This window comes from Capsicum annuum, chromosome 12 (genome assembly GCF_002878395.1).
Source record: "Capsicum annuum cultivar UCD-10X-F1 chromosome 12, UCD10Xv1.1, whole genome shotgun sequence".
In the NCBI taxonomy this organism is placed as follows: domain Eukaryota; kingdom Viridiplantae; phylum Streptophyta; class Magnoliopsida; order Solanales; family Solanaceae; genus Capsicum; species Capsicum annuum.
The window spans coordinates 26,311,744-26,325,195 of NC_061122.1; the positions used below are offsets into that span (position 1 = coordinate 26,311,744).

Sequence of the window (13,452 nt, forward strand, 5' to 3'; positions counted from 1 at the left end):
ATTTGCCTGTAAGCTTAAGGGGCAACTTCTTATCACACAACACTCCCAAGGTGAGTTTCCACTTCATCCAACCTGCTTCAATACGATTAGTGACATCCCCATCAATCTCACTATTCCCTTGAATCATAGACTCAAGATACTTAAAACTATCCCTCTTACAAACATCCTGGGAGTCCAACCTCACCACCACATCATCCTCCTGCCTCGACTCGCTAAACTTGCATTCCAAATATTCCGTCTTAGACCTACTCAACCTGAAGCCCTGAGATTCAAGGGTTTGCCTCCAAACCTCCAATTTGTCGTTCACGTCCCTCCGCGTCTCATCAATTAGTGCTACATCATCCGCAAATAGCATACACCAAGGCACCTCGCCTTGAATACTCCGCGTCAACACGTCCATTACCAACACAAATAGAAACGGACTAAGAGTCGACCCCTGATGCAACCATGTCTCGGCCGAAAAATGCTTTGAATCTCCCCCGCCGTCCTCACCCTGGTCTTCCCTCCATCATACATTTTCTTAATAGCTCTGATGTACGCCACCTGGACCTCTCTCACCTCCAAGCACCTCCAAAGAACCTCCCTCGGGACTTAATCATACGCCTTTTCCAGGTCGATGAATACCAAGTGTAAGTCCCTGACTAGTCTTACTATAAACGATATTGAAGCTAAACGTAAAAGCTCTTCTTCATCCTCGAGGAACTTGTGAAAATTATATTCTTATATTGAAAGTTGAATCTTCAAACTTCTTCGTGTTTACTTCTCTTGCTAATTTTTTGTACATTCATAAACTACTTTCAGTCTTTTTGACAATTTCACAGAGGTTAATAAAACAAGAATCAAGCCTTACATTCCAAAAGGTATATTTGGTTGAAAATGATTATTCTTTTGATTGGTCAGAAGTTCTAAGAGCATTAGTAAAAGCTAATGAAGTTTGATAAGTAAACAGCGTGCCCTGAGGAAAAAATCAAGCACAAGACTGTCATGGAATAGATGAGACGAAGAAAGGTCCAGTAGGAAAAACAAGTATAAGATTGCAAGGGTTACAAATCCTCGTTTGTATCAGTAACATTCTTCCTTCTTGTTTCTTAAAACATGAATATCTACATCTAAATACATAGTAACATCTAGCATCCAAGCATGTGGGCTACTGAGTCGATGCAGTGACATCAACTTCCGTTTGACCAACTTAAGTTAGACAACACGTGTTAAATGGAGGTAACAAGTACTCGACTAGTCGAAGAGAAGCATGAGTTGCCCTGAACATCATGGCTACAAGAAAGTACTAGTCAAAAGTTTATTACGCGTGTAACCAAAAGTAACAATGACGGGCCAGGTACAAAATTCAAGCATACGACTTCCACAAGGATTAACTGAGATTATGGACATGCAAGGATTAAAAGTTTTTCAAATCAGCAACATCCTTCCTGTTTCTTAGGGGGGAAATGACGGACCCCATACCACCATCTTGACATATTTCACTTCACCATAAGCCGAGATTGCAAGAAGAGCGATGTAATTACATATTAGAAATTGGCAGTTGGTTAGGAAGAAGCTGGTTTCCTCTAACAAAGATGTAATGCAATTGCTACATGGAGTATGATATTAAGATCTGTTCATGCTCTCTAGGAACCTTTTGAAGTTTGCTTTTCACCATTAGTACTAGACCTCACAAGCCAACCCCACCACCCCTTTTGAAGGAGTCGTTATAGTTCACATCTGCTAAACCTTGTAGGAGAACAGGCTTCCTTATTAGACCATTCATTCCCACCTGTAGGCATCTCTCCCGTACTTGTTCCTCTGAACTAGCAGTCAGTGCTATGATCAAGGGCCAACTATGGCTGCAGAACTAGCAGTCAGTGCTATGTACGTCATCATCTTCTTGTTGTTGTTATCAGCAGCGAGGAGTACATGTGGGCTTTTGAAACATTGTTTTGGGAAATTGGTTGCTCCAAAGAATATTCTAACATGTGCTTCCTAAAAGATGTCTCTTTTTGAAATCTCAGAATGAGTGTCATCACTTGACCGTGACCCTGGGCATTCAAGGACATCCATATATTATTCCCTGCATCATCTGAAATTTATGCAAAAACATAAAATATAGGTCGGAGTAAGCAGTATGGTAACCCAGCCATTACTTCATCACTTTCAAAAGCCAATTTACCACTTCAAATAGCAGATATAAGGAAACTAAAAACAACAAAGTGTTCTTGTTTGGATTATTTATTATCATAATCAGCATCTAAAAACTGTATACAATAAGACAACAAAATACAAGAGAAATTATCAATTCTAAGGATGACTCGAGGGAAAAATGGCGGGGGCCATGTTCATGCTAGTTTCAGCCATGGCAGGGGGTAGCCAAAATAAACAAAAGCACACTACAACATTCATTCGAAAACCTGGATGTAATAATTTCAAAATCACATGTTCTGTAGTCTTCTCAAAAAAAAAAATCACATGTTCCGTAGTCACATCGGGAGAAAAATCATCTTGAACAATCAACAGATTCCCATTTGTTTACAGGGTCTTGACTTGACAGAGGGCATGACGCCATACTGAATGCACTCCTTAATTTTACACATTTCTTATGAAGGTTAACTTAATATTTGGTATATGGGCTTGTCTAATATGTAAGGATAAATGTGACGAATAAAAATTTCAGATTCTATGATTCCAAAATCTCATTTTGTTTTGAAGTTACATCCAAAATGCAATCCGTAATCCGAAAATCCAAATCAAAGATCCAAAAGAAAAAAAAAAACAGATTTCGGTTTGGCCCAAACGCTGCCAGCCCTAGTCAATATCAAAATGCAGACCTACATGCCAGCATGTATGAGTATCAGACAAGCCATGAACATTACTTCTTATACATGATCAAAAGCTCTAATCATCTATCTTGTTAGCTAGATAAACCAATTTAAAGGAGAACATTATGACAAGAATGATCGGGAAAACAACAGCATGTATTCTAACCTGGACAAGCTTTTTGCACATGCCCTCCACACTTCCTTGCAGCTGTGCCTTCTTCCACCAAAGTGAATGGTGGAGACTGAACTATCTGATTGAGAACCTTCAAAATTACCCGCAGTATCAAATTTTATGGTCACATATTCTTCTGTCGTGCATGGCCCTCTTGTTCCCCAAACTGTAATTCCCACCCTCAGCTCCAATCTCTAAAACCACCCCAAATAAATCAGTGTCCGTTCCGATGCTGACATTTGATAAAAGTCCGACAATATGGAACAAAACCTAAATGGTTCTATGCTCGTTGCCCATCACATGAGTAGGCAAAGAAGTAGGAACATCGGAAAAAAAATGCAGAGTAGCCCTTATAGATGCACAAGCCCTTAACAAGACAAGACCAGCAAACTAAACTGAAAGGGTCTCATTTCTATTGGAAACCTTCCATCATCTTTGGCAGATATCTCCATTGCATCGTTTATTAATGCAGAGAGAATACTGCTTGCTTTTTTTTTTTTTTTTTTTTTGAAACTGGTAACGTTGAGAATACTCCTTGCTTTCACCATTGTGTTAACAATAATCTTCTGGGCAGAGCTTGCTTTCTCATCCTGAAACATGGAGCAAATCCAAAATTCTTAACAGCCATTCTCTTTAGCCTGCTGCAGCACACGATTTCTCATTTCTAGTTTCTCCCTCATTGTCTGAGACTCTTCAGGAACAGTGGCATGGGACAAGTCAGACCCACCTGATCAGAAACTACTTCCACCATCAACACCTCATCATAGCTACAGAGTATATCATCAGCACTTGAAAGAACCAACAACTTTCAGAACTTTGGGATGATAGATCCACCGCTTTATCTTTCCCCACTTAAATACTGGACTTAATTTGCTTGGTATAGAACTCAAACTCGCAGCTGATGTGTTTGAAATGTTTATCTTTATGATTATGATTCATCGATTAGTTTTGAATTATAATTTAGTAGGCGCTTGGCCATAGATTTCAAATATGAAGTTGGAGTTGAAGATGGAGTTATGTTTGGTCATACTTTCTGCAAAGGTAAGAAGGGAGCACTTTATTTGGAATTTATGGAAATGGAGTTGGAAAACAGGTTTGGAGCACTTTCCCAAATTTGGAATCCAACTCCAAGTTGGATTTGAAAATTCTATAACCAAACACTTAATTTGAAATAAAGTGAAATCATCTTATTTTGAAATAAAGTGAAACCATTCCGAGAAAAATGAATAATTCGCATGAAAATTTAGCATCTAAATTTTGCATGAGAAAATACTGAACAATGAGCAGCACATATTTTCTTCCTAGATAATTTTAAAATATGAACACGTCATCGCAAAACAGTTGGGAGATCCAAAATCAAAGCAACCAATCACATGTAAAACAAAACATGAAAGTCACATATAAAACAATACATGAATGTTTAAAAGAGTACACTCAAATGAGAGTATTTTGCTTAATTGAAGCTTAGCATTTCAGAGAAATACCGACTGGAAGATTAGGGTTACAGATGTTCAAATTATTGATCTGACATGCTGTAACAAGGGACAGAACTATTGAGAAAGATATTTTGTTGTCACCATGCAATGACTACTTTTTCCTTATCTGAAGCGACAAGTTGAGGATCTCATTGGTTAGAAGTACTTACTACCTAAGTTAATAAGTACTTTTTTATTATTCTCAAAAAAAAAGGTATTTATTACCTAAGTAGAACGGACGCTTTCAATGCCTCACTCGTCTCAGATTTTCCAAAAATACACTATTTTTGAAGAATCTGACATGCATCCATTGGCATTTTTGAAGTAACCAGGCAACATAGCTTATTACAATGTGATAATAACCAATAAGGTCCTCAACTTGTAACTCTAGATAAGCAAAAGGAAGAATAGCCTATGGTTTTCTTTAGATTAACTATGAAGTTATACCATTTCTTTACTCATGAAATGGCTTACGAAATGATTTAATTTTCCAAGTTTCTAATATATTTTCCCTTATCATAAAGTTTCCATGAATTCACAAAGACATGATGTCCTACTACTATTTTCTTCCTACGATTTTGACTCATAAAAGAAGTGAAGGAATGATAGATAAAAAATGGGCCAATGACTCGCATGATATGAGAGTAAAAGGGGGTTAGTTAGCCACATTTTATGAAAGAAAAGAAGGGGCCACATTTTATGAATGAAAGAAGGGGTCAATAGGCCAATTATATTATGAAATGATTTTTTGGAGAACCACTAAGATTGCTGAGAGGGTATTGTCTAAGATGATTGCCCGAGACTACATATGTCAATGTAGGATAAACCGACTTGGGTTAAAGTCCCCTCGCACCAGTGTTCAGGAATGCGCTCGTATCGTCACTTAATGCGATGATACGAAGCAATGCGAGCCTCTATCGCTGTGTGTGGATGATGCGAGCCAACCTTAAAGAAGTGGACGCATCACAGGGTTATGCGTGAAGCAGATGTGAAGTGAGAAGCGAGCTGTTCGAGTACATTATTTTTAGAGTCAATTATACATTTAAAAAAAAAGAGTCCACTTAAAGCAACTTTCAGATTTTCTAGGGTTACCACGGCTGCGACTTGGATTTGTTTTTTTTGTCTTTTTTCTAGTTTGTTTTGCTATTTGGTTGGACTGTGTTGCTATTGTGGGTTGTGCTGTTTTGCTAGGCAATAGGTGTTTCAGTGATCAAACCTGTGATTTTGGTGTTTAATTTAAACTTATGCTTGTATAGTCTTTATTGCTGATTATATAGTTGTTGTGGTCTTTTCAGTTTTGTCTTACTGTTTGGATGCTCTATTTAGTCTTTTTTTCTTTTAAATTGTGCTTCACTTCAATGATGTGAACGCTTCGCTTCACGCTTCGTGTGTGATGGCCTTGTCGCTTTTTTCGCATCACGCTCCCTGAACACTGTCTCGCACTAAGTTAAGCTTGTTAGGTCCAAGGTGCACAATTTAATAAAAGAACATTTACTTGAGGTACATTTATTGTTGGCACAAGTTTATTTGATGAAGAAGGATTTGACTAAGATATAAGCAAATATGGAAAATAAGATATTATGAGAGAAGATGTGGAAGAAAAAGACTTGCCAAATCAAGGTACAAGAACTATGGGAAGAATATTTACTATGATCCTGTGGAAGGAAAATATTCTCCAAAAGAAAATAGATCAAGATCAATTTGTTGCTCAAGGAAGGTCCAAAATCTATGAAGTATCAAGATATGCGAGAAGCCTCAAATTCACAAAAGAGTCCACATCCAGAGTAACTAAAATCCAAATTAAACAATATGAATGTGACCACATTCAAATTAATATAAATCAAGATCCAAGGTGAAATGAAGTGGATCTTGAAATTCTCTTGGATTGCCTTAATAACAGCTCATACTTGTACAAGCCAAAAGAAAAGTTCAGGAATATTAATGGGAAGAATATTAGTTATACTGGAAGGAAGATATTATAGGGAAGAATGCTGAATTTTCCTACAACGCCAAGGACAGAATTATACTTACTACAAGATCGTTCTTTTGGCAGGACAATATCTCCCAATGAACGTAAGATATAAAAAGATAAGTTGTATAAAGATAATAACGGAGTCTGGCAAGGTAGTTAGCATAGTAACCTAGACGAAAGATGACATGTATTGCCTTGATGTCATGTTACTTGTTTCCATTCATGAGCTTATTCCTGTCATGGTTATTCTTGTATTCAGTTGTTTATGTTATTTACATACAAGTACGGTTTGATATGTACTACGCCTCTTTTTATATAGGGTCATGCAGGTTAAGTGTTCAGGAGAACAGGCTTTCTCGATAGATATATCAATATGCATTCAACTGGAGTTGGTAAGCCCCACTTCTTATCTAGGATATGCTCATGTCTTTGATGTATTTTAATCTTTTTGGGTACGTTGGGACCTTGTCCTGGAATTTTCTATTCTGGCTTCATATATCAGAGGCTTCGTAGACTAGAATAATTAAGTCGTGCATATGTTTTGAAATCATCTCAAGTCATTCTTAAATATGGTTTAATCTTTGTAACGATATGGCACCTGCGCCTAACTCAACCCCAAAAGCTAGCTCATAAGAAAAGCATTGCCCAAGTCCATATAACCAAATAGTCAGTCCATTCTTCAACAAATGTGGGACTTCCACCCACTCTAACACCCTCCTACATGCCCAGGCAACTCATGAGAGAGGATTGCCCAAGTCCATATAACCAAATTCTTTCCAACATAGTACCACAGCCAGATCCATCTCCGTTTGTACTCTCGGTCAACCCTCCAGTTAGGCCTGTACGTGAAGGAAGGCGTTAGAGTGTGAGTGAAAGTCTCACATCGGCTAGGGAATGGACTGGCGATTTGGTTATATGGACTTGGACAATCCTTCCTTCATGAGCTAGCTTTTAGGGTTGAGTTAGGCCCAAGTGTCATATCTTTACAATGTTCAAAGGATTTCTTATGTTATTTAATGAAAACAAGGCTTTAAATTACCTTTACTTCTATGAGTCAATTTAGATAGGCTTAAAAAAAATAACTTTTTAGCTTAAAAGGTTATAAGTTGAAAATAATCGCTTATAAATTAAGCAGATAAATGTTTAGATAGAAGTGTTGAAACGGGAAAAAAGTTGTTGATGTGTCTGATAAGTAAGTCTTGTTAAACACTTTTTTGTTGTCAAAATGATTGAAATGTCCTTAAAGTTTTTATCACCATAATTAAGTTGAAATATATGATTTTCAATTCAAACAAATCAAAAATAATTTATATTTAAATGCACTTTCAACATTAAGTGATTATGTAAGGTCAATTTATAAATATAAGTTACTTTTTTATTTTAAAATGTTAAAAAAATAGATATTTTAGCATACACAAAGTGAAACTGTAATAGTATGATATACAAAGTTACAAAATATATCAACAATATTGCAATAATTCAAGTGTTATTTAAAAAAAATGGAATCAAAAAATCCAATACTTTAAGTTCGTAGATTTAGGACAAGGCTATAATTTAGGGCAATTGTTGGAATTAGGGGAAAATATAAGGAATAAAAAGATAAATATCTTGGTCAAACTTAAAACAAATTTAAGCTAAAAAGTAAAAAGCCGGGGGAACCCAACTTCTCACTTTTAGTTTGTTTTAATCATCTTTTAGCTTTTTAAGTACTTTTTTATTTTACCTAACACCTAAAACTAAAAAAGAGATTAAAAGTTGGTTTCCGAACGGGCTCTATGTTTCCACTACTTGATAGAGAGTTGCTCTTATGTGACTATGCCTACTATTCTCTTTTAGATACGATGACATATAAATGTTGTATCTTCATGTTCATATAGAAGGGTTCGCTCGGTCAAGTTAAGGATTGAGTGTTGGTTCGCCTAGGTCAAGGTTCGAAGTATGAAAGCATCTTCCTGATGCTTTTCAACGAGAAATCTTTACTTTATCAAATAAAAAGATTCCAAATATCTTTCACTTCAATCAAAATTTATGAAGATTGACACGTGTTTTGTTGTACTTTTTGCAAAAAGAAGAGAGCAATTTATTTGGAATTTATGAAGATGGAGTTGGAAAACAAGCTTCGAGCACTTCTCAAAATTTAGAATCAAAATCCAAGTTGGATTTGGAAATTTTATAACCAAACACTGATGTTGGAATAAAGTGAAACATTATTCTGGAAAAAGGTGAATGATTCTCATGAAAAATTAGTATCTACATTTTTCATGAGAAAATAAATGAAGAATGAGAACCACATACATATCACTATATCAGCTAAAAAAAGGTCATCATTTCAGAATATGAAAATGAAACATCAAACCAGCTATACCAAACAAGGAAGCATCAACGCATAATACTTGGAAAATGCAAAATCAAAGCAACCAATCACATATATAACAAAACATGAATATTTAAAAAAGACTACACTCAAATGAGAGTATTTTGCTAAAATGGCGCTTAGCATTTCAGAGAAATCCCGACTGAAAGATTAGTTTGCAGATGTTGAAGATATTGATTTGACATTCTGTAACAAGGGACAGAATTAAAGTGAAAAAGGTATTTTGTTGTCACCGTACTTTTTTTCTTATCTGAAGCAACAAGTTGAGGATCTAACCGGTTAGAAGTGTTCATTACAGTGCAATAAATTTATTACCAGTGAGATCCACAACTTGTAACTCCAGATAAGCAAAAGGAAGAATAAGCACTATCAATTGACTTCCAAAGTAGACTAGTACTTACTTTTGACATTGACAAGATTTCAAGTTGCAATTCAAGTTTGTTTGCAATGATAAGACAGTGGGCAAATGAGTCCGTAGCAGCACCCATTTCATCTCTTAAAAATGAAAAGATATACTTTTTAAAATGAAAGAACTACGCAATATAAAGAAAAATTATGATTACTAGTGATAAGATTACTCAAGGAGGATGGAGATAGAGAAGCAGTAAACTGAATTGCAGCTACTTCAGAAGAGAATGGTAACTTAGCATTACAATAGAAACATCAGCGCAAGTGCCATAGTAATTCTACACCATGCTTAACTACAGCATCCAGAAGACAGTTTATAGCTACAACTACAAAAAAAGAAGTTTCTTAATTCGCAAGGCAGCCTCTACCCGATCATCCACAGCATTCAATATAGGAAAACTGCTAAGGAATAATTCTACACCATTCTTAACTACAGCATCCAGAAGACAAAAGTTATAGCTACAACAACAACAAAAGAAGGGTCTTAATAGTTCTACACCTTTCTTAACTACAGCATTCAGAAGATAAAAGTTATAGCTACAACTACAACAAAAGAAGGGTCTTACTTCGCTAGGCAGCCTCTATCTTATCACCATCCACAGCATCGAGTATAGGAAGACCACTAAGGAATTCATCAAGACCATCAAAAAATCCAATTACTTCAACAGTATCATCATCTCCCTCTCCTGCTACATTGCTCATCTGAATTTTAGGCTCTTCAACCTCATTACTGAACTCAACATTCAAATCCAAATTACCGAAGTGCTTTGCGAACCTCCCAGGATGCCTTCTTGTCTTACTTGCAACACCTCTCTTACTTGACTCAACTGCCACAACATGGGACATTTCTACACCACCTTGAGTTGCTAAACCATCTTGCAAGCTGACGCCATTTTTACTTGGGGTTCCAGTCCTTGCACTCTTTCGCTTCCCATTCTTTGCTTTCTTCCTCTCCTTAACCTGACTCCACTCCTCATCTGACCCCGATACCTCAACAAACACATCATCTTCCTCATCATCAACAATATATATTGTTGGAGCAGAATTCTTTCGTCCAACCCCACTTACCGATCCACCAGCATTATGCAAACTGCCAAGCTTATTCACATTACTCTGTCCTCCAACAGCATGATTCTTTACATTACCCCCTCCATTCCCCCCAAATCGCGGACATGTAAACATGGGCGAAAACGGGGACCAGCTCGAACTGTCTATATTTCTATTAAAATCCTCCAAACACAATCCAAAAGGCATAAATCCCCAAGAACAAAAATTAAGTTCTTTTCCATCAACAATTGGAGGAGGAGATGCAATTGGTACAGCTTGAAAAGCCTTATTACAATTTTGACAACTTAAATAACGATTAGTATAATCCACAGAGTATTCATACATACTCAGACAGCAAGGGCATGCGGTCCAGAAACTAGGTATCTTCTTACCTGATGCATCTGCATTCCCTTCTTTCTCCTTCACATTCTCGCTAGCACTTGCAGACTTACTTGCATTGTTCCCCACCATATTTTCATTTCCCTTCTGAGCCAGTTTATTCCCATGCTGCTCCGCAAAAAACACATGTACTCGTTCTTCTTCTCGCCCTTGTGGCGAGCTTGACCCAATGCCAAATTGTGGGGCTTCTTGTTGATTCCCACGCTGCTCTGCAGAAACCACCTGTTCTCCCCCTTGCGTCGAGCTCGACCCAATACCAAATTGTGGATTTCCTCCTTGATTCCCATGCTTCTCTGCAGAAACCACCTGTTCTCGCCCTTGTTTGGAGCTCGACCCAACACCAAATTGTGGGTTTTCTCTTTGATGCCCATGCTTCTCTACAGAAACCACCTGTTCTCTCCGTTGTGTTGAGCTCGAACCGGTACCAAGTTGTTGGTTTTCTCTATTTAAGCTCCTCACAGAGTTCACCGGTTGTGGTTGGTTCAAATTCAAGAATGTAGCAGGTTGTTCATCGGCCTTCGAAAATGAAATCGAAGTCACAGGCTGTGTCTGCTGTCTCAAAAACGTTGCAGGTTGCTGCTCCATGCCCGAGCTTGCCATAGAGCTCATAGGCATAGAAATCCCCGCTTGTGGGTCTCTACTAAAACTCAATCCAGCAGCATTTGACCCTGAATCTTGACTAGGCAAATTCACAAACACCTGGTCTGCATTGGAGTTAATCGGCATTGGCATACAAACATTCTGATTCTGACCCACAACCGGATAAAGATTCCTAAAAAACCCCAATTCCTTATCATACATATTCTTCCTCATCGGATTCGAAAGTACCGAATACGCATCAAAAACAAGCCTACAAGCCTGTTCCGTAAAAGGGAAACTATTACTCTGCGGGTCAAGAAGAACCGCAAACCTCCTATACTGTTCAGCAATAAAATCAACATTCTGAGTCTGACTACTCGGGATTCGTAAAATGGAGTAATAATCAAAGTGATGATTGTTAATCCGCTTATCTCCAGCGATTAACGTATCTAGGATTGCGAGGATTTGGTCAGTAACGGGTGAAAGTGTTGGGTCGGATTCACGAGCACGAGTAGCAAATGACTTGCTACCAACTAAATCACGATTGTTTAAGAGTTTTTCAGCGATTTGGAGTAAACGGAGTGCTTCGGCTCGGTTAGCTGGAGCGGCATTGAGGAAAAATGGATGCTCCATTTTTTAGGGTTTTTGGAAAGAAAATGAATGAAAAAGGAGAATTAAGAAGGGGGAGAGAAAAAAGGCGGAGTGAATAAGGCAAGTGTGCTGTGTTACTCTTTGTTGAAATGTACTACTAGAAGTCACGTGCAATATTCCAAATTTCCAATCAACACATTGATAAACCCTCATATTTTTCCCTTGAATTTGTTTAGACAATCGTACTATAGTTCATTTCAAGTGAGCACCTCGACAAATGATATGATTTAAGTATCAACAAGGGTTGTGATAATTCTTTCATCCTTAATCAGAGATTTCAAATTTGAGTCATTCTAAATGTGGGGTCATCTTTATTAGGAAGTTAAAGAGCTGAGATCGATTACGCCTAACTTAGAAACATGTTCCCAGATAGACACACACAACACATGTTCCCAGATAGACACACACAACAAGAATTAGGAGATGTATGACCTACAAAGTACAAGAATAAAGTAAATAGTGGACACAAGGTTTTTACGTAGAATTTACTTGCTCAATAAAGAAAAAACCACGACCTGCCTCCAGGATTTATAAGCTCCACTATACTCAAGCAAATTTCTTGAATACAAACTCCGAGTATTAACCTCCTAATCCTTTGTTTCCTAGCAACAACTCTATTACAAGGAAACTCAAGCAGTACCTCTACTGCTTCAACCTCCAGCTAATTCTAACTGGACTCCACAAGCCAACTCTAGCTTGAACAATCACTTAACTCTAGATGACTACAATGGAAAGGAGTTACACCACACCACCTACGATAATCATAAGCAACCGTAGGCAAAAGTTTAAGAACAATACACAAAGACTCAACTACAATAAAGAAGTAAAAATACAACTCGATGAGTAATTAGTTTACTATTGCAATGTGTAGTCTTTGCCTTCAGCTTCAAAGTATGTTTAGTTGGAGGGAAGCATTGGTTTTCTTGTTGAGGAAGATGAGCAATATATAGTATGACACAAGAAAACCTAGGAGAGATCACATTGGTTAAAGCAAAAAGGTGGCAACAGTTTTTTCCACCAACTTTTGTACTTTGTGTCAGTTGTAACTATTGACTGTGATAGTGACAGGTGAGCCCAACCTGTTCCCTAATTCGTAGTAACTTTGTCATCACAAAAACTCCAAGAAATAGGTCCCAACATACAAATTACATATAGCTTGTCAATCGTCAAAACTAAGGACTAAACAATTTTCCCTTTTTTGATGATGACAAACTTATGCAAGCATTCAGCATTTTCAAAAAAACCACACATCATGTTCTACACCTCAACAACACACCACTTGCCACAAGTTTATGTTGAACCAGTTTGCCCAACCAGTTCCTCCTATCACTGATACCTATAAGTATATAGGCATCCTACACCTTATTCCCCCTATTAATGAGCATCAAGATCTTCCTAAGTGAGAGAACTCCTATCTTTACTCTTGATCAACTTAACACATGTATCCCGACCTAGCTACATCAATCAAGCTACCTCAAACTTTCCTCTTTTTAGCATCATCAAAGAGGTTAAGCAGTAAACCAGGGATAGATAAGCAAATATGTTAACTCATGGCCATTGAGGCT

At 37.4% G+C, this 13,452-nt stretch overlaps 1 protein-coding gene across 3 annotated transcripts; it reads right to left on the reverse strand.

Annotated features, from left to right (window-relative positions):
• Positions 1 to 1,014: 1,014 nt before the first annotated feature.
• LOC107850663 lies at positions 1,015 to 12,046 on the reverse strand. Of its 3 annotated transcripts, none has more exons than XR_007048247.1 (3): positions 9,778 to 12,046; positions 2,977 to 3,709; positions 1,015 to 2,033 (listed from the first exon to the last, which is right to left on the reverse strand). XR_007048247.1 is itself a non-coding variant. In XM_016695352.2 (2 exons), exon 1 carries the CDS (start codon positions 11,867 to 11,869, stop codon positions 9,782 to 9,784), a length of 2,088 nt encoding a protein of 695 aa, XP_016550838.2. In that variant the 5' UTR covers positions 11,870 to 12,046; the 3' UTR covers positions 3,718 to 4,015; positions 9,778 to 9,781. The 3 variants fall into 3 exon arrangements, 1 of the variants encoding a protein (XP_016550838.2); XR_007048246.1 differs by having other exon boundaries at positions 1,015 to 2,074; XM_016695352.2 differs by lacking the exons at positions 1,015 to 2,033; positions 2,977 to 3,709 and adding an exon at positions 3,718 to 4,015.
• Between the last annotated feature and the right edge of the window lie 1,406 nt (positions 12,047 to 13,452).

Coding starts and splice junctions, on each gene's coding strand:
- LOC107850663 (XM_016695352.2), bottom strand. CDS start 11,869: ATGGAGCATCCATTTTTCCTCAATGCCGCTCCAGCTAACCGAGCCGAA.